Here is a 22,187-nt window from a genome sequence, read left to right as displayed (position 1 = left end):
TTGAAACAGCAGGATGCCAAATTAAGATGATTAGCAAAGTGGCACAGGGAAAAATACTTTTCAATTAGTCACATCATTCCTGAATCAAGATCAAAAGCTCATCAGAAGACACAAATGAGCCAAGGCACTTGAAACTATATGATCTGTGAAAATTTCTTTGCTGATACTGTTAAGAGATTTCCAGTTGATTTGGTGTCGAGGTTCCAAACTTGGAAAAGCAGAGGAATTTGGAGAATGAACTCCAAAAAACAGGATTTAAAGATTGAAAATACAACTGGTAAGTGATGATGAGCATGAAATGGGATTGCAGGTCAGAGTTGCAAGGATGGTGAAGACTATGCAAAAAAGGGAACAGCATGGACTGGTTTTAACTAACAATTAAAAGCGGTTGACAGAAAATGCTGGATGAGCGTGTAAAGTAGATACTCAAAGTAGCACTACTAACCTGTGTGGTAGTTGCCTAGCTCCTTCTAACCCATGATCACCATCAAAATTGTGCAGGACAATGATCAAATAGAAGAATTTCAGAAGTTAGGAATAAACTTAACAACTGTCATTATGTAGGCTGACATGTCTCTTAGGTAATGTGCAAGAATCCCCCAAAATGTCTATCTACATTATTACAACTAATACATTCCCAACAGATCTGCAACTAATTTCTTATCCTTCAGTGCATCTGTGCTACTTGAAGAAAAATAGGAAAATATAAAGAGCCAAATGATCCAAAAATATAGCATAGCCCAAAGCATTTTAAAAAATGCCATGCAGGAGACATAATTTTCTGAACAGATGTTGTAGGTAATGTTTGGTCATAGTTAAACAAGATGCTAATAGCTAAAAATTAGGAAATTAAACTAAATAATTCTGCTGGATTGACCATAATTGATAAAATGCAGTACATTTTTGCATATATGGGAGCATAAGTAGAAAATGGCAATCAACACAAATAGATTCTTTCTGTCCATGAAACTAATTTGTAAGAGAGTGGCTCTGAGATAAGCACTGTGTATGCAATAATACCTTTTGATACATTTAACACATTGAGCCAACACAGCAAAGTGAATAATAATTACTCGATTGTGTTATGAATGTGACTTGCAATAGTGTGTATGCATACTTTACAGTTTATTCAGCTAACACACTGTTTCTGATTCTTTGAAAATGGGTGACAAGACAGAAAAGACATATTTAAGCAGTATTTTCTAAAGCTATATTATTACCAGAAACAGCTAGGTTGAAAAGGGAAGTGTTAAACAGGCTGTTCCAGGCATCTGTGCCTAGGACCCTTCTGTTTCTTATACACATAAAATAATTTGTATTGTAAGTTCCAATTCAAAGTAGTAAAACTGAAAAATTGCACTCGGCTGTGGAGGAATAATTATTCTGTGAAGAGAACATGGACTAGTAAATGGGAATAAATTCCAATATTAGCACATGTAGTATACTCCTCGCTGGAAACAGGAAATACCTTGTATCCTCCAAGCTTGCCATTTTGACAATGGGCTAGCTAAATTGTCATTCACAATGTTCTAAAAGCAAGAAATGAGAGTAAACCCAGCAAACAGGATCCTTGGACTAAGATTTGACTGGCCCCTGGGCGGTGGGCTACAAGCCAAGATGGGGGTGGGCGGTGTTCAAATGCCAGGGAGCGATATCAGGTCACCTCACCAATGCTGTCCCACTACTGAGCTATTTCCCCAGCAGCAGGAAATGGAGTCACTCCACTGGATTGCAGCCAATTTACAGAATGTTCTGCCTTACTGTCAGTTTGTCAGTGGAGGAGCAGAACCTCTGTCACAAGGGAAAGCCACCATGTCCATGGAGGCAGCTTTCATAAAGAAGTGGGTATTGGTGCCCTAATTTCAGGAGGCTCCAGAGCCCAGGAAGGAGTCCATTCTACCTCTCCCATCTCCCCTCCCAATCTCCAAACCCCCTCCACAAAGATGGCGATGTTGCCACTGGAGGATTTACCCTTTTGAATACTGTGGCCTGCCCTGTTTGGTCCTGGCACACACACAATCCCCTAACCCTCGAATACAAGGCACTCTCTCGCTCTCCTTGCTGCCTCAGCAACATCTAGCTCTCTCAATAGCACAGCCAAGGCTGCAGAGCTAATAGCCCTCTGAATGGGCAGCCTGCCTACTGTCTTTAATTCAATGGCAGGCCTAATAGTAGCTTCTTAATTGACTACTACTGAGAAGGTGAAATTAAGGTCTCACTGCTATCATACACCCTGGACCCACATTTGGATTAACCTTGTGCCAGGAAGATTCCCAGTCGAGAGTGTGGTTCTGGAAAAGCACAGCAGGTCAGGCAACATCCAAGGAGGCTTCTGCTCCTCGGATGCTGCCTGACCTGCTGTGCTATTCCAGCACCCTACACTCAATTCTGATCTCCAGCATCTGCAGTCCTTACTTTCTCCCAGAAAGATTCCAGTCCGGTTAAGCTGCATATAGGTTCACTTCTGATCTCCAGATGTCCGTGTATTGGGTCAAGAAGAATTTCACCATGGCTCTTCAGACAGCACCTTTCAAATCCCAACCACATCTAGAAGGTCAAGTGGAGCAGATACACAGGAACACCATTATCTGCCATTCTTAGAGTTCCTCTCCAAGCCACTCAGTGTCGCGACTTGGAAATATAATGCCGTTCCTCCAGTGTTGCTGAGTCAAACTGCTGGAACTCACTCCCTAACGACATTGTGTGTCTATCTACAGCAGATGGACAGCGGCAGTTCAAGAAAGAAGTCACCACTTCTCAAGGGCAACTAGGGATGGGCAATAAATGCTGGCCAGCCAGTAATTGGTACACCTTGTGAGTGAATGTAAAAATAAATTTTATTAAAAACCTTCAATACCTGCATTCAGGCTTGTGAACAGAAGGAGAGCTATGAGAACAGAAATACAATGCAGAAGAAAGCAGCAAGGGTTATCTCGCAGAGGATGAACTATGAGAAACTAACATATAAGCTTGAACTTTCCTTTCTCACTTTAAAAGGAAACCCTTTTAGTGCTAAAGAAATTTGTAAAGGTCTACAATATATAAAGCAATGCAGGAAATAGAATGGAAAGAAAAAGATGGAGTTCACAGACTCAGAGTAATGAAGGGCAAATGCTGAGAAGATGCAAGGAAACCCAACATCTGAACTCGGTTACTGAAAAACGCAGAGTTGAATTTCACAAGGAAGATGTTCTGCTTGCCACTTCCCCCCACCCCCCCACCCCATTCAGAAGTCTGTCAATAGCCTGACCTATACAGTGCCCAGTCTGTGACAATGATACACTGCAGAGTAAATAAGCAGAGATTGGGAGCTCTGCCCCTTTATGGCTGCCCTCTATCGCTGCCAGCCAATCTAATTGGCTGATAGCTCCAAGAGGATCGGAACTCAGTGATGGACACTGCTAGTTCTGCAAGCAGGCACACCGAGAACTCTAATGAACCAAAGAGGGTGGTCATGGGTTTCTCGGGCAGGGAGGGATCAAGGCATCTTTGGGAGAATAGTGAAGGATTTGATGTTATTGGAGAGTAATCAGGAAGGAGCAAAGGCAATGTTAGAGGAGTGTGAGGAGCACCCACCAAATGATGTTATCCCCAAAGTCACTTTAAAAACCAGCTTTTTCACCCTCGCCTGTCTGTCCACACCATCCATTTTATGATGTGGGCAGCACAATCTTTGGGTCAATTCCCTTGTTAACAAGTTCATAGTCATAGAGATGTACAGCACAGAAACTGACCCTTCGGTCCAACCCGTCCATGCCGACTACATATCCCAATCCAATCTAGTCCCACCTGCCAGCACCCGGCCCATATCCCTCCAAACCCTTCCTATCCCTCCAAACCCTTCCTATTCATATACTCATCCAGATGCCTTTTAAATGTCGCAATTGTACTAGTGTCCACCACTTCCTCGGCAGCTCACCCCATTTATATACCACCCTATACGTGAAAAAGTTGCCCCTTAGGTCTCTTTTATATCTTTCCCCTCTCACCCTAAACTTATGCCCTCTAGTTCTGGACTTCGCCACCCCATGCCCCTCATAATTTTGTAAACTTCTATAAGGTCACCTCTTAACCTCTGACTCCAAGGAAAACAGCCCCAGCCTGTTCAGCCTCTCCCTGTAGCTCAAATCCTCCAACCCTAGCAACATCCTTGTAAATCTTTTCTGAACCCTTTCAAGTTTCACAACATCTTTCCGATAGGAAGGAGACCAGAATTGCGCGCAATATTCTGACAGTGGTCTAGCAATGTCCTGCCACATCATGATCTCCCAACTCCTGTACTCAATACTCTGACCGATAAAGGTCTGATCAATCAATTGCCCATTAAGTTTTTCTTTCAAAATGATGGGTGAGGGAGGCTCCTACCTACTGTATTATGGCTACCAGCTCAGCCTGGGCAGCAAGTCCACTGGTGAGTCACCAGTCACATTTACATGATCCCTTCGAATACACACCCACCAGGGGACCATAAATCAAACCCATAGCTCAGACAAGGGCACAAACACATTAGAATAAACAGGATGCAGTATAGGGATGATAATAAGATTGAAAGCAAATGGTTGAGAGGAAATTTATCCAAAACCACCTCATGATCTTTAATGTTAAACTACTTGCTGAACATTTGATGAGTTATTCCCTGAAATACACAAAATACTAACAGAGAAAGCAGTTTCTGAAGTGTATTTATATATTAAGATTGATTTTATTTTTTTCTTCAAATGGAGTCATACAGAACAGAAACAGACCTTTCAGTCCTACCAGCCCAACCCAAACTAAACTAGTTCCACCTGCCTGCATTTGGCCCACACCCTTCCAAACCTTTCTTATTCATGTACTTATCCAAATGTCTTTTAAACATTGTAACTGTACTTGCATCTACCACTTCCTCTGGAAGTCCATTCCACACACAAACCAGTCTGTGTAAAAAAAAAAAAGTTGCCCCTCTTTTTTTTTAATATTTCTCCTCTCACCTTAAAAACATACCCCCTAGGGAAAAGACACCTGATGACTGGTGTAAATGATCTGAGATGACAAAACATGCTGTGATGGAATTTGTAAAGCTGTCAGTCCAGATCTTCCTTGTGTCAATGTGACTGTCCAAATGAACTCCTGTGGACAAGTTTAAACATTTTCAGAGTTTATATATTAGGTAATTATCTGAAGGAACTGGACAGCTATGACAGTTTAAAGATGCATACAGTTTCAGCAAATGGCGATTTATTGTTGGCTTCAATTATTACCAAATTCTAGGGAGAAGGAAATAATGACCACAAGTTTTACAATCCATTACACATGCTTAAAATCACCACCATGTTTCCTGTTACCCAGTAATGCTGGACTGCTTGCTGACTGCTGGATTGGGCACTGCTCAACATTAATGAGGTGATGATGATGTTGGAAGATGTGATAACTGATGCCACTCTGTTCTTATTGCTTCATTTAAAATGATATTTTTGCCTTAAATGCCAAGAGTGAAGAGCAACACCATTAAGAGATTGGGAGAAGTGTCAAGGATCTCGTGAAGCAGACTGTAAGGGGTATGTAGCAGGTCAGAATCTCCATGGAACAGAGAATGAATCAGACAAGGGCATGGTGTAGCAGACTCGAAAAAGGATGCAGCAAGTTGGGATCTTGGTGGAGCAGATCATGAGGATTTTGAAATAGAATGGGAGCTATGAGTAGCAAGATTAGAGTGGTGCTGGAAAAGCACAGCAGGTCAGGCAGCATCCGAGGAGCAGGAAAAATCAACGTTTCAGGCAAAAGCCCTTCATCAGGAATGCTCCTCAGATGCTGCCTGACCTGCTGTGCTTTTCCAGCACCACTCTAATCTTGACTCTAATCTCCAGCATCTGCAGTGCCCACTTCTGCTATGTGTAGCAAGGCAGAGTGTGAAGCAGACTGGAATTACAAGTGTGAGGCAGAATGGGGTCACTCTAAAGTAGATTAAGTTCACTAAAATAAGGAAGAAAAAGAAAATCGAAAAGTGACATCACGGGAAGATCTTGTGTTGGCTGACGAGTAGGTATTGCAACTTTGTTCACCTTTCTCCATGATGTGGAGTTGCCGGTGTTGAACAGGGGTGTACAAAGTTAAAAATCACACAATACCAGGTTATAGTCCAACAGGTTTATTTGGATATACTTGCTTTCGGAGCGCTGCTCCTTCATCAGGTAGTTGTGGAGCAGGATCATAAGACACAGAATTTATAGCAAGATTACAGTGTCATGCAACTGAAAGTTCTGGGATTTACATATTAATGAATCAAAACCTGCAACCCATTCTAAAAGATGAAACACTTAACAGCAACCCTGGTTTGTTCAATATATCGTTTCAGTTGCATGACGCTGTAACCTTTTGCTATAAATTCTGTCTTATGATCCTGTTCCACAGCTACCTGATGAAGAAGCAGTGCTCTGGAGGCTAGTACTTCCAAATAAACCTGTTGGACTACAATCTTGAATTGTGTGATTTTTAACTTTGTTCACCTTTCTCCAGTTAACTTAAATGCAGCCAAAAGCACTGGCTTATTGCTCTACAAGAGAATTAGTCCCAGCTCTTTTTAGGTTTAATCTGTTTAGTCTGTAGAAGACTTGTATCCTCTGGTGATGTCAATGCCCCACGATTATAAAACCTTTCTTTGCAACATCTTCCTAGTCATGCATTTAAATATTTATTTCTAGGCACGTACTGGGAATAATCTGCAGATTATTATTTTAGAGATCTTATTTGCCAATTTCCTCCTTACTCCCTAAGTTCTGACTGTGACACTACTTCCCACTTTTTTAACCTGTGTTCTTGATATTAATGTGAACCATGCCTACTGGCTGTTCATCCTCCCCTCTGAAGCCATTCACTGAAACCCCTCATTCTGGAACCAGGAAAATAATGTGCCATCCTGGATTCAGGTCTGCAATCAGAGGAATGTCTGCCTTCTCTTTACTGAGTCTCTTATCCAGATGCTTAAGAATTGACCGACAGGTTTAGACAGTACATTTGGATAGGCTCGGGCTTGGAGGGCCGAAGAAAGAGCCTGTTCCTGGGCTGTAAATTTTCTTTGTTATCATTATTGCTCTTCCAGTCTTTCATTGCAGGGAGGTGACTCCCAGACCGGAGGCCATCACAAGGAGAAGCCCTTAGCAGCCTGGAGATGAGGCCTCTTGGTTTGAAGCCCATTGCGGTCTAGAGGCTTGGCCTGGAGTGGTCTGGAGACTTGGCCCGGTGTGGTCTGGAGACTTGGCCCGGTGTGGTCTGGAGGCTTGGCCCGGTGCGGTCTGGAGGCTTGGCCCGGTGCGGTCTGGAGGCTTGGCCCGGTGCGGTCTGGAGGCTTGGCCTGGTATGGTCTGGAGGCTTGGCCCGGTATGGTCTGGCGGCTTGGCCCGGTGCGGTCTGGAGACTTGGCCCGGTGCAGTCTGGAGACTAGGTGCCAGCACGAACTGGGGAGGAAGGACTGTAAATTGAGTACTGTCCTTTTCATTTTTTCTTTTTATTCTTATGTTGGACTTTTCTTTTCTATTTTATACCAAATACTTAAGTATTTGTACCTAGGCATCTTGTACCTAAGATAACACCGTAAGTGGTGACATTGCAAACTTTTCACTGCATTCATTCACTTGACAATAAAGCAAATCCAATTCAATACTTCATGTGCCCCTGTAACAACTAAGCTAGAAGTGGTGCCATGGACTTGGCTCAAGATGTATCCCTGAGAGGGACCATCACTGTATTCAGACTGTACTGTATTCAGACTGAATGCTGGTTGGAGAATGAGATGCACTGAGTGGACCTCTGCACTTTTTTTTTCTTGACTGCCTGGTAATCACCCAATCTCTCTTTCTCAGCAAACTCTTTGGCTGTGAGGTGACCACACGCTACACTGCAGTGACCACACTGACACACTGCAGTGCTGCTCAAGCTAAATGCCCAGAGCTCAAGTTGCTACAGTTGACAATAACTCCTGCACATATGATCCAGGATACAGGAAAAGACCTGGAGTTCCCACATGAAAGAAAGGGGCATTTAAGGAATCATGGCTTTCCTGCCATTCCTCTATTAGACAATAATAGTTACTACTTAAGTCAAGAGTTGTTTACTTTTCTTCTGTCAGTCCAGGGAGATAAATTGTCCTGTCATCTGCTGCACCTGTTTTTGGTAGATGTCATGAGTTTGGAAGGAACCTTGGTGCATTGCTGCAGTGTACGCTGTAGATATTAGATACTGCTAGTATTGTGAATTGGTGGTAAAGGGACTGAATGCTGAGCATTGCAGATGAGGTGGCAAACAAGTAGGTACTTTGCCCTGGAGGGTATCAAGTATTGAGTATCATTAGAGCTGCATTCATCCAGGCAAAAGGGGAGTATTCCATCACACAACTGACTTTTGCCTTGTAGACAGGTGAACAGGCTTTGGAGAGACGTGACTTGCTGCAGTGCATTACGTAGTAGAATACACTGCTTCCCATGCATATCAATAGAAGAGGGAGTGAATGAGACTTATGGACGGGTTGTCAATTAAGTGAACTGCTTTTTCCTTGGTGGTGTCAAGCCTCTTATGTGGTGTTGGTACTGCGATCATCCAGAGAAGTGAGGCAGAATTCCATTGCACTCCTGAAATGTGCCTTTGAGTAGCTGACAGGCTTTTGAAAAGCCAAAGGGGAGTTCATTCCACAGAGTCACCAGCCTACGAACTGTCTTTGTATTCACAATAATTATATAATTTGTTCAGTCCCAGTTCCATTTCTATTCAATTATAACCTTCAGAATTGTATGTTATAACCTTTAACAATAGTAATGTCAATGAATGTCACAGGGAAATTGTTCGACTCCATCTTGTTGGAGATGATCATTACCTGGCAATGCTGGCATGAATGTTCCTTGACATTTACCAGCCCAATCCCTAATATTGGTAATAAAAACAGAAAGTGCTGGAGAAACTCAGCAGCTTTGGCAACATCTGTAGAGAGAGAAAGTATTAACTTTTCAGGTCCAATGACTCTTCGTCAGAACACTGTCCAGTTCTTGGTGCTGCAGGCTTGGAAAGCTCTTCACTGTCTGAGGAGTTGTGAATGGTGCTGAATGCTTTGCAATCAGCAAACATTAAGATGAAGAGAAGGTAATTGATAAAACATTTGAAGTAGGTTGGGCTCAAGACACAACCCTGAATAACTCACACAGCAATGTTCTGAGGATGAGATGATTGACCTCTAATAACTACAGCCATCTTCCTTTGTACTGAGTATTTGTCTGAACAGTGGGGTGATTTCCCCTGTCTCACATTGATTTCAATTTTGCTAGGATTTCTTCATGCTGCTCTTCATCAATTGCTGCCTGTCACTATCACCTTCCCTTTGCAATTCTCTGCAGATTGAAGTCCTCAGCTGAAACCTCCAGAGCAGAACTCATATGCACTTACGCAAGCTGGCATCTGTGTTATTCTTGTTTTATTCTGTGACTGTGGTGCCCTTCTCCCCAGTGTCTCACTATATTGCAGATCTCTCTTCTCCAGTACGCTCTCTGTGACATGCACAGTGTCAGATTCTGGGTTGCAGACTGCAAGCATAGAGACAAGTGAACGAGTGACTTTGCTGTTGCGTTGGTCTCTTCCATTATCTGGACAGGTAAACCATGAATCTCAGGAAGGAAAAAGCCTTCCAAGGATAAAGTTGGGGCGCGGTGAAGGGGAAATGTAAAAGGTACATCCTTACATCAGCTGGAGCTTGTAAAACAAAAAAATGAAATGAGAGAAGCATGATTAGGCATGAGGATGTCATTATCTTCAATTTATGCTGCTAGCCACAGCTTCAGCAATGGTGTTTCCGATAATGAATATCACTTTCTCCTGGATGGGAGCTAGGTCAGGCCCTACATTTAGTTGCCTTTGCTTGTGCACTACCTTCTCCTGCAAAAGAGAGGGAAGTAGTGAGTACAATGTTACCTGTTTCAGTGATGTCACGCTTGAACAGCTGGTAATATGCCTATGCTGTGAGATTTGGATGTGAGAAACGTCGATTCTCCTGTTCCCTGGATGCTGCCTGACCTGTTGCGCTTTTCCAGCAACACATTTTCAGCTCTGATCTCCAGCATCTGCAGACCTCACTTTCTCCTCGAGGATTGCAACAGTGCCAAATGTGTGAGAGTTAAGAGAAACATATAAATCTTATGTAAGTGTCAAGAATTGATTGAGATTTTAGGAGCTGAGCAATGAAAGTGTGATGAATTGAGAGCATGGGGCTCATGCTGACATTGGAGGGAAATGGCATTTGAAGATGCACTCTTTTACCTTGACATATGATTATTAAAATTCTTGTAGGACCACATCCAAATCCTTGGTGCTATATTCCTGGCATTCACCTCCGTGGCTCTTTTCTCATGCCTCCTTTTCTCTCCATCCTATCAATACAGGTCATCCCTCCTCCACCAAGACCTCCAACGCAGCATCGGAAAATCTTGGCACATGCTTTCATCCATAGTCAGCCACTGACCTTATTAGCACAACATTATTCTGAATAATCTCAGTACCTTCAGCAACCAGAAAGCCCCTTAAAAAGTACAGTCTAGCTTTAAGAACTGCTGGCACATAAGAGTACGAGGTCCTCTGCCGATGCACATAGCCCTGAACAATGTAGTTGGTGCTGCACACAGAAATTGGGATTTATGAACAAACAGTACAAGCTTGCACACTACCTCCGTTACTGCATTACACTAAACAGGTATGTGCTCATTGGACATTATGATCCCTGTATTCATTTTTAAGAGTTATCACTTTCTTTCCATGTCTGCATTGTGGGAAAGGTTTACTTCTATTTGTTGTGTCAGGATAGATTTTATGCTGAATGGATCTTAGCATTTGCTGTGCCCATATTACTTGTCTTAATTTTCCTCTGGCCAAATCATTTCATTTTAGGGGAACCTGTTACTTTGGGGTGTAGTTAGGAGGGAGGGGGGGATTGGAGATTTTAGAATTACTCTAGTCATTACTCGGACTATAAGTAATCTTAGAAAATGTATCGACCATGTTGATAGACAATACAACTTACCAGTTTGCCCAGATATTGAGTTAGTAAAGATATTGCACATTCTAAGAAGACTCACCACATTTTCTCATTTTTGGCTACACTGTAGCATCCATTATATCAGCCAAATAACTAACTGATACATTATTTAAAATTGATTTTAATTAATTGGATGATGTGGATGGCCATACATCAGAAAACAATTCTGGGGAAGAGGTTGTGCCAACTGGAAATCATTAGTCTCGTTTTAACTTACAAACTCAAATCTTACCAATCTCTCCCCAGTGAAACGGGTTGATGCCTCCTGTCGTACAATTGTAAATAAGGGTAGTTTTTGGCCTGTAAAAAAAAAAGGATAGCAACAGAGTCAAAGAAATGTGTATTCGGAGTGTAGGTAAAACTGGTAGAGTTTTTCATCTGGACATTGGATAATCAGACCAGTGGCTGATCACAGTGCTTCTTGTGGAAGACCTGCTAACAAGCAGGAAGGTTCAGCACTGCTGGTCTGAGGTCACAGTGAAATGTGATGGACTATTCAAATGATCCTGAGATGTACAGCAATGTAAATGTAAGCAAAAGAAGGGATTAGCAAACAAAAGGTATCATTTATATCTCCCCAATGCATCCCTTCTCATCTGTATACAATGCTGTCTTTTAAAAGTAGGGTTTGTTTTCCTATCCTAACTTCAAATGTATTTTCTACATTCAACTATATCTGGCATCTCTTTGTTCATCTTCTCTATATTCTTCTACCTTCATCATCAGATTAGTATATTTCAGTCTTGTCTCCCAAAGTATTATTTACGAATAAATTTGATACAAAATATTGTAGAAAGATTGTTGAATTGAATGTGGAGACCTACCATTTCCAACTAAAACTTACTAAAATTATTTGCAGAGGAAAGGTGATATCTAACTAACCTAGTTAATGTTTTGAGAAGGTTACTAGCAGGGTGTATTTACCAATGTTGTCTATCCAACTTCCAGAAAAAAGCATTTTCTGAGTATCTGCTTGAGAAATTATTAGAAAAATAATAGTAAATAGAACTGGAGGTAATCTCATAACCATTACAACATGGTTAGAAATTAGCAGACAGATAGGCTAAAGTTTTTGCCCTGTGATTAGTGAATGTAATAATCCTGTCCTGTCGGAAATTTTATTGGGATCCTCAGCTTTTCACCATACCTCACCTCAAAAAGATTAGGGTAATTGGAATAATCAAAGTTAAAAATCACACACCAAGTTATAGTCCAACAGGTTTAATTGGAAGCACACTAGCTTTCGGAGCGTCGCTCCGAAAGCTAGTGTGCTTCCAATTAAACCTGTTGGACTATAACCTGGTGTTGTGTGTTTTTTAACTTTGTACACCCCAGTCCAACACTGGCATCTCCAAATCTGGAATAATCAAGATTGAGATTAATAGATTTTTTTCAGGTAAAGTATCACAGAATTCAGGAAAAAGACAGGGCAGTGGTGTTGACCTACAGATCAACCTTGATTTTAGGCTTTCAGGGATTGAATGGCCTAATTCTGTTCCTACAATCCTATTTCTTTTATGCTGCTTCCACAGTTCATTCCCAGTGCATGTGTTTACCAGTGTCACTGAATCCTAGTTCGTCAGTCAACATAATTTCCCTGGCCTTTAACTTCACTGTATGTGAACCACAGAAGCTTTCTCTTACTCACACTTTGCCATTTGCCTTCCACTTATTCATCCACCCTTCCTCCTCCTCTCCTTCCTCATGCACCCCCAAATCTCAGGTCTAATTATTCTCCTTCTCCATTAATCTAGCTTTCACCGAAAGGCATACTTGAGTTTGGATCTCTAATTGCAACATCATGTCAAATCACTTAGTTGTGAATTAAAAAGAAACTATTACAGAATGCTGTAGAACAACAATGCTTGAAATGGTATAAAATGTTGTTAAAATTATTTTAGTGCGGGATTTGGGAATTGTTAGCAGGGCCAGAATTTGTTGCCCATCCCTACTTTCCCTTGAACTGATTTGGTCTGGAGGCCATTTCAGAAGGCAATTAAACAACCACATTGCTGTCTGTCTAGAGTCACATGTAGGCTAGACCAGGCAAGAATGACTGGTTTCTCAATTCAATCAGCTGGGTTTTGAAGACAATGGTAACACGGTCACCATTAGGCTAGTACTTAATTCCAGACTTTTTAAAAATTGAATTCAAATTTCACATTTACCATGGTCCAATTCAAATCCAGGTGCTGACATAGCCTCTGGATTCCAAGTCCAGTGACATTACCACTAAACCACAGCATTTTTCTTTCACCTTACATTTATGGAGATTGAAAAACCAACCAAACATTAGTGGGCACTATGTCTGCAACCACAAGGGTAACTGTGGCTCAACTGTACTTTTTTAATTTAAAACAGAAGGCAGCTGGAGAAGAGTTATTATTTGTTACAAGTTTATGTCAAAGCATTTGCTTAATCCAAACAGCAGGGAAACCTTACGATATGTTTAAAAGAGGTAACCTCAGACAAGCAGCTCTTATTTCTACTACCCTTTAATAAAGTGCATTAATTCGGTTTCTCCCAGAGAATGCTGAACTCCTGTCAAATATTGCATAGAACAAGGCAATAAAACCTGTCACCATTAAACCTGAAATTTTGTTCCAATTATAACAGTTGATGAATGACAAGATGATTTACATTGGCAAAATTCAAGAGGAAAAGGATACTTATAGCTACAAATCAGTTGAGCCACAGTTACCCTTGTGGTAGCAGACATAGTGCCCACTAATGTTTGGTTGGTTTTTCAATCTCCATAAATGAGTACTAGATACAGAGAGAAGCATATAGATCTCTCACCTGTGAACTGCTGTATACCAGCCAGCTGCAAGCGTGAGATTAACCACTACATCAACAGGGATCAAGTCAGCCACTGCATCATTAGTAGCTCTCATAGTGCGAAGAATCCCTTTGCCAGCCTGCAGAAAACAACATATTTATAACATATGTAAAGAGTCAATTATAAACTGGCCTATAGTCAGTCCACCTCAGTACACTACAAAGTTTCATCACGCGCTGACACTGTATGATATTTGGTCTTCTTTGCCCCCTTATCTCTATCATTTTCTGACAACCCTCTCTTCACACCGCAAAATGCAAGACTAAGCGATAGAAATGTGACATGATGATCTTTGATGTAGCTGGAGTAGCAGAGGGTGGGTGCAGAGTCTGATCTCTCTGTGTGAACAATGAGGTTCTTTGGGCTCTGTTTCAAATTGAGGTGGAGTCAGCATGGCTGAACAGTCAGAGGAAACAGAGATCGTGTTGTTGTCAGCATTACTGTGGCTTTTACAGAAATGAGGGCCAGGAGTGTGTGGTGGGTATGGTTCGAAGTTAGGGACGGAATTCAGGAACTAGGCAAAGAGAATTGGTGGCCAAAGAGTTTCAGAGATTAGAGAGATCAGGGAGTGTTCCTTAAATGTGAGATTAAGATGAACACTCTTTGTGCTCCTAGCTCAATATTCAAGTTAGCTACTGCAAATAAAATCCGGTTTTCTTGAGTTCAATTGCCTCTGATGTCAGTTGCCTCAAACCAATTTTGTAGTGGAGACTTCATGGTTATTTCATGGGCAAAGGACATAAAAATTGTTTTAGACATGTACCCTGCATTTCGTTTCCTTTCCCAATAGTCAGTATTTCATGTCCAGCCAGGAAGCTCTGAACGTATCCCACCTGCTGCATTGAAGAGCTCATAGGCTGTTTAGCATCTTGAAAACGGGTGTTGTGTGGCCAAACTTATAGATATATTATCTCATGAAACTAATCTTGATCTTTATCATGACTTTGTAACTGAACAAACTAGTTTTCTTTTCTTGGCTGTATGACTGCAAACATACCTCTCAAATCTTGTCAAAACTCGCACATACTTCTCATTTAAAGTGTTGTCCTGACCTATTTTATAACAATCCTAGTGACTTTTTTTTATAAAGGCAAGCTACCTGTGATTTACATACTATCATAAACTATCATCTGCACCTCTCAATGATTCTCCAATGTGGTATTCTCTCCTCATTCCATTCTTACATCTCTCCAATCTGGTTTTAGATTTAACCATCAGTTATGTTCTGTGAGGCTGTAGTCTTGACTCAGTGTTCCCCATCACTCTCAATTCTGCCTTCTTTGACAGTGTTGATCAGGTTATATTAACTCATTGCATACTTTCTATCATCTGCATCCTTTACTTTTGCGGTTTCACATCTCCATGTTCCAATGCAGTCACTACATCCCATTTTGTAGGGTTTGCAGTGAAGCAATTGAATCCATGTGTTTTGGAATTCAAACAAGTCTAACAATAGCTCATATGACTAATTTCCAGGTTGGTGGGGATGTCCCCTGAAGAGAGACTGGGAGCAGGCACAAAAATGGAATTGAGGCGGAGATGAAATCAGTCATGATCATATTGAATGGTGGAACAGGCTTGAGGGATTGAATTGCCTACTCCTGCTTCTAGTTCTTAATAGAATTATTTTTAAAAATTCTAAGGAACCATATAAATTATTGTACAGAGGAGCCCAGACAAATTATAATCAGTCTGCATGAATTTGTTAAATCAAGGTCAGGTCTAATTAACTTGATTTCTTTTGAAGAGATAATAAGGTAGGCTAATGGTATCAAATTTTATGCAGTCTCAGGTGGATTTCAGGAAGGATTTTGACAAAGCCCTACATGGAAAACTGATTATAGCCATGGGTTTCAAGAAAAAAATGGAATGTTAGATCTAAAATCAACTTAGTAGCATGAGGCAAAGGGTAATGGTTGAAGGGAATTTTCACAACTGGAAGGTTGCTTCCAATTAGGTCCCACAGGGCTCAGCATTTGCTTTTCATAGTATGCACCAATGATTTTAACTTCACTGTAGGGAAAATTATTAAAAGGTTTGCATGTTGGTCATGCTGCCGATAGTGAAGAAGAAAGGTGAAAATCACAGGAAGATATGAATGGTGTGGTCAAGCGAACAGAAAAATGACAAATGGAATTCAATCCAGCGAAATGTGAGGTAATCTTTATGAGAGAGCAGACCAGGTGAAGGAACAGACAGGACATGATGAAAATGAAAGGACAGGTGAAGAGAACATCAAGAGCACTGCTTTGTTTCGTATTTAAATCTGAGAAGGACAGGAAACTTAGCCATGCGATATATCACCTGTGAATTCAATAATTCTTAAGATTTATTTATTCATGAAAACACAACTAAAAAGATAATTTACGTACAGCAATGAAAAGCCCACTTGGTCCATTGAAATTGTCAATCCAACCCTATTTAATAAAAAAAAGTGCACAGTTAGATTTTTTAAAAATTCTATAGTCTACAATTGATTTTACAATGGTCAGCAAGGCATTCTTTACCAAATGTTTTTATAGTATTTTCACAGTTTCCACAGTAAGGCATAAGTCAGTACGAGAAGCGAGAAATAATTTGAGAATTGATTTTCGTCCCACTATAGAACATTACCTATTTTAAAAATTACAACAAATTAATTTTCGGATGTAATACAGAAGGAAGCTTACTAAAAGCTGAAAATATTCTATTTTCAAAGGATTATAAATGCAGGATAATTCATGAATGTGATTCAGAAACATTAAATATATGCTTATTTGTAAATCCTCTTCACTCTCAGCTTTCATCCATAAACGTTTCTAAAGGTGTAATGGAGACAGAATGAAATCATTTTTTCATTGCAGTGAGAAGTAAAAAAGCTTGACAGGAATATTATCTAGCTTTGTGTATTGAATGACTTGTGGATATCAGCACAAATAGTTTTGGAAACCATTTTTAGTGAAAAGTGTATGATATATATTAAACTCATACAAAAGATTATATTACATCTACTTGATGATATAAGGCTGACTAATTCAAATAGAGAAACTCTAGGGTTAACTTTAAATAAGATGAATGTTAATCTGTCTCTCAGAATGTCTGGTAGAGAACTTACCTCAACAAGCTCAAATCTCTCACCATTGAGAGAACAGTTCACTGCCACTTTTATGTTCTTCATGTTACCAAAGGAACTCACTTTGATTTTACTAGGTGTAACCCCAAACTTTAACTAACCTTCTCATGCCTGACTGTTGATATTTTTCTCTGGAGAGTGTTGCAAAAGACAAATAACTTTGTATACAGAAAATAACATTCTGTTTCTGTGCATTTTATTTAAATTTACATTGTTAGCTACAACATAGAAATTGTGATCAGGGAGAAGCAGAAACATGCGGAGAGCAAAGCTATAATATTTCAAACAACAATCATGTGCTGTATCAAGTACATAAACCATACAATAACACAAGGTCTGTGGTCGGAAAGCATTGCTTCAGGCTTCAGAATGTTCATCTATTTCCGCTTCTCCACCCAGGGTTTCCCTACAATGTGTGCCTTGTATGACCGATGATGCATCAGTCTATCAAATGCCATACATTTGATTATTAATGTTGTAGTGATTGTAACAAGGTCAGCCAGGTAGATCTCACAGAATATGAGTTCCCTAATTGGGCTATTAATCTGGTCCCGTTAAGAGCCTTGGCTGACAGGTAAGTGCCAGGCATCCTGCCACTCGAAGAGCTGGGTCTGAGGGACCTGGGTCAGTGTCAAGGACTTTCTACATGTAAATAAAGGATAACTTGCTGACAGGATATCGCCTCTGTGCAGTTATTTCAGTGGTGATGAGAGTAAAGCACGCTCCTGAAGACATTCACTCACAATAGTCATCTTTGAGTTGGGGTAAGCATTTCTGGCATCATGCCGTTATTTGGGAAGCTTGACTCGTTCAATCCTGCTGTTGAAGAATGGGCACAGTATGTGGAAAAAAACACCCTATTTTGCAGGCAAATAACATGGGGGCAGATGAAAAGCAGCAAGTAATTTTTCCTGACAGCTTATGAACCGGCAGCTTTTCAGTTATTCGGAGCCTAATGTTCCCTGAAGCTTCAGATACTAAAGCCTTCCTGACTCCAAATATGACTCCCAAACCTTCCTTCTCTATACGGGCATATTTATGCTCTGCATTAGCCAAAATCCTGGATGCATATGCTGTTGGGCATTCCTCTCCATTGGCCACCTATGAGCTAATACTACCCTGATGCCATATAGGGAGGCATCACTTGTCAACACCAGATCTCACTTGGAATCATAGTGTGCCAACACCTTAGAGGATGATAGCTGTTTCCCCACTTCCCTGAAAACTATGGCTTGGCTATGCCGTAATTTCCAACACTGAATCTTTTTAAGAGTTGATGCAAAGGTGTCAGGATGGAGGCCAGGTTATGTATGACCTTTCCATAATAATTCACCAACCCAAGGAAAGACCTACGCTCCAGTACAGACGTGGGAACTGGGGCACCTTTGATCATCCTCACTTTATCTTTCAACAGGTGTAACCCGGTGTTGTCAACTCTGTAGCCCAAGTAGGTCAGTGGGGCGCTCAGAACACACATTTTTCCCTAATAAGGCTTACACCCACCTGGGAGAAATGTCTAAGGACTATATCCAAGTTCTCTAAGTGCTCCTTACTGGTCTTCCCTGTTATTAGCACATCATCTGGATAAATGCCAACCTGTGGTAGACTTGGTAAAATGTTCTCCATTGTCCGCTGAAAAATTGCACAGGCTGACGCTACCCGAAATGGCAATCTAGTATTCTGGTACAAACCCTTATGGGTATTAATTGTGGTATACTTCTGGCAATCTTTATCTAACTGCAATTGCAAGTTGGCATGGTTCATGTCCAGCTTTGTGAAGGACAGGTTTGCATATAAATCCTCCATATGAAGAATTGGGTATTTATCCAATTGTGAACTGCAGTTTACCACTTGTTTATAACGCCCACAAAGGTGAACTGATGTGTCAGGCTTCACAATCGGTATAAACGGTGCTGCCCATTTCACAAACTGGACTGGTTTGATGATTCCCTTACTCTCCAGCCTTCTAATTTTTGTCTCTACTTTTCCCGTAAGGCAAATGGCACTGAGCAGATCTTTCAGAATCGCAGAATTGCTTCCTGGTCAACATGCAAGGTGGCCTTGGCTCCTTTGATAGTTCCTGTATCTTCCTGAAAATCTTCTAAATATTTAATGTCACTCAGGCAGACATTTTCTAATCAAAAAAATGTTGAGCCAATCTAGGTGAATCTTCCTTATCCAATTTCACCCCATTAAGCTTGGGCCCGAGCCTTTTACTACAATCAATAGTAACTGAATCAGCTCCTTCTCATAAGAGACCGGAAACAAAGTTTAACCCTTAATATGTAAAGGTTCTCTGGTCTAGGTTCTCAAACTAGCTGAGGTCTTGTACAAACCTAAAAGTTGGAGTCCAACAGAGTGAATGTTGTTAGAAGGCTGGTTCTGCGATCACTGAAACAACCACACTGGTGTCAACCTCCATTAGAGCCAGCTGACCTTTTAACCAGACGGTTATTTTGCTTGGTTTTGATTTAGCTTTAAATTGCTCAACAATGTAACTGTTCCAAACCAGATCTAGGTGGACTTTCCAGGGTGTGGACTCTCCTGAAAACCAGCCAATGAGCCCACTTACTCAATTTAGATTTAGTGGGTCTCTTGCTGTCTTGAATCCACATACTGGCAGCAACTAAAAATGACCTGCCAGCCTAGATCCGAAAGAAAATTTTAGCTGTTTGGCTAAGGCTTGGCTTTATTTTGGGGTTTTGCTATGGGCTGACCTCAGAGTCCCTCTGTTCAGGATATGTCCTGTGTAAGGCTATGTAATTGCCTTCATTCAAGTTGTTGTGGTTATGATCGCCGAGCTGGGAATTTGTGTTGCAGACGTTTCGTCCCCTGTCAGGTGACATCCTCAGTGCTTGGGAGCCTCCTGTGAAGCTCTTCTGTGATGTTTCCTCCGGCATTTATAGTGATTTGTATCTGCTGCTTCCAGTTGTCAGTTCCAGCTGTCCGCTGCAGTGGCCGGTATATTGGGTCCAGGTCAATGTGCTTATTGATTGAACCTGTGGATGCGTGCCATGCCTCTAGGAATTCCCTGGCTGTTCTCTGTTTGGCTTGTCCTATAATAGTGGTGTTGTCCCAGTCGAACTCATGTTGCTTGTCATCTGAGTGTGTGGCTACTAAGGATAGCTGGTCATTCAAGTGGTGATCCCCAAGCTCAACTGGACTGCCGAGGGTGTCTACTTCATACTCATATGTTCCACTTACTGCATTTCCTGATAATAAAGCCAGTTGTAGTCCAGTTGAGCTTCAGGTGGTAGGCAGTTTTGCATGGGTACATCATTCATCCCACACATTAAATCAGCATTTCATTAAGGGTTAAACCAAAGTCATGTGCTTCTGCTGGTCATCCTAACCTAGTCAAGAATCCCAATACGGATTCCCCTGGTTCTCAGATTGCCGAATAAAAACTATAGTGTCTCAAAATTAAAGGAGGCTTGGGATCGTAATATTCCTTAACAAATCCGTCAACTCTTGAAAGGTTTTAGTATCTGGAGCCTCAGGGAAAGTTAAGATCCTAATAACCGAATAAGCTGCCGGTCCACAAGCTGTCTGGAGAATTACTCATTGCTTCTTATCTCCCCCAATGTCATTTACTAGGGAAAAAATAATGCATTCTTTCCACATACTAGGCCCTGTTTTCAATGGTAGGATCGAATAAGTCAAGTTTTCGAAATAACAGCATGATGCAAGAAATGCTTACCGTGAATCAAAAACAATTATTGCGAGTGAATTTCTTAAGGAGCGTGCTTTTCTTTCATCACCATTGAACTAACTCCAGACAGGCTGATCTCCTGTCACCAAGTCACCCTTTATATAGATGTGAAGAGTTCCTGACACTGATCCAACTCTCTCAGAGCCAGCTGTCAGTGACAAGATGTCAGACATTCCTGTTTTAACAGTCAGCCAGTGCTCCCTGATTGTTAATCTGGTCCAATCATGGAATTCATATTCTATGATGTCCACCAAGCTGACCTCATTACAATCACTACAGCCTTCACATTATGAATACCTTCTATCATGTTATGTGGCACTATCACCATGCTAAATTAACAGACTTTGAACAGATCTAGCAACTCAAGACTGGACATCAATGACACACTGTGGGCCATTAACAGCAGCAGAATTGTACTCCAGCACAATCTGTAACTCATGGCCTGGCATATTCCCAACTTAACCATTACCATCAAGCCTGGGGATCAACCCTGGTTGAATGGAGAGTGCAGAAGAGCATGCCAGAAGCAACACCAGGCATACCAAAAAGTGAGGCGTTAATCTGGTGAGGCTACCAAACAGAACTGCTTGCATGCTAAACAGCATAAGCAGCAAGTGATAGACTTAGCTCAGCAATCCCACAGCCAGTGGATCAGAGGTAAGCTCTGCAGTTTAGCCACATCCAGTCATGAATGGTGGTGGATAATAAAACATCTCACAGGAGGAGGAGGCTCCACAGAGACTCCACAAATATCTGTCCTGTCCAGGAGCAGCGGGAGACAGAACGGAGGTGACGTGGAGACCAGGAGGGTGCCAGGAAGGTAAGGACTTAGTATATATTTGGGCAGTGGCTAAACCTGAGATACTACACATGTAGTATCTCCCTCCCATGCACCCGCCTCCTCTAACCAGAAGAAAAGGACTCTGTAAGGTAAGTTTTTTATTTTTTCTTTATCTTTTCTTTCATATATTTAAGTGCATTATTTGGTTTTAGTTAATTGATATAAAGCTAAGGCTTGCAATGGCAGGGGACCTCAGACCCGTGGCATGTGCCTCTTGTTCAATGTGGGAGCTCAGGGACGTGGCTGAAATTCTTGACTCTTACACATGCAAGAAGTGCAGCTTTTGTTTGACCGCATGACGACTCTGAAGCTGCGGATGGACTCACTGTGGAGCATCCACGATGCTGAGGACGTCGTGGATAGCACGTTTAGTGAACTGGTCACACCACAGGTTAGAATTGCTGAGGGAGACAGTGAATGGGTGACCAAAAGGCAGAAAAAGAGTAGGAAGGCAGTGCAGCCGCCCCCATCATGGCCATTCCCACTACCACTCCGCCCCTCAAAATTCCTCATGCATCACACCCGCCCCTCACATCGTCGCTGATGCCACACACTCAGTGACTTCCGCCACCCCTACTGCCATGGTCACCACCACTTCCGCCCCCACCAGCGCCACTCACCTGCATTCTGCTGACA

The 22,187-nt window shown here is 41.5% G+C and overlaps 1 protein-coding gene across 5 annotated transcripts in view; it reads right to left on the bottom strand.

The window, feature by feature from the left end:
• The window catches only part of si:dkey-97m3.1 (fatty acyl-CoA reductase 1), a 194,555-nt gene that overhangs the window by 10,706 nt on the left and 161,662 nt on the right, over nucleotides 1–22,187 (bottom strand). For all 5 annotated transcript variants that reach the window (XM_043709497.1, XM_043709498.1, XM_043709501.1 and 2 more), the window contains 3 exons: nucleotides 16,259–16,303; nucleotides 13,847–13,965; nucleotides 11,280–11,347 (listed from right to left, as the gene is read on the bottom strand). In XM_043709497.1, the coding sequence (XP_043565432.1) occupies nucleotides 11,280–11,347; nucleotides 13,847–13,965; nucleotides 16,259–16,303 (232 nt within the window). The remainder of the gene's footprint in view (nucleotides 1–11,279; nucleotides 11,348–13,846; nucleotides 13,966–16,258; nucleotides 16,304–22,187) is intronic.

This window comes from Chiloscyllium plagiosum, chromosome 19 (genome assembly GCF_004010195.1).
Source record: "Chiloscyllium plagiosum isolate BGI_BamShark_2017 chromosome 19, ASM401019v2, whole genome shotgun sequence".
Classification (NCBI taxonomy): domain Eukaryota; kingdom Metazoa; phylum Chordata; class Chondrichthyes; order Orectolobiformes; family Hemiscylliidae; genus Chiloscyllium; species Chiloscyllium plagiosum.
This window is presented reverse-complemented; position numbering and strand designations above follow the sequence as displayed.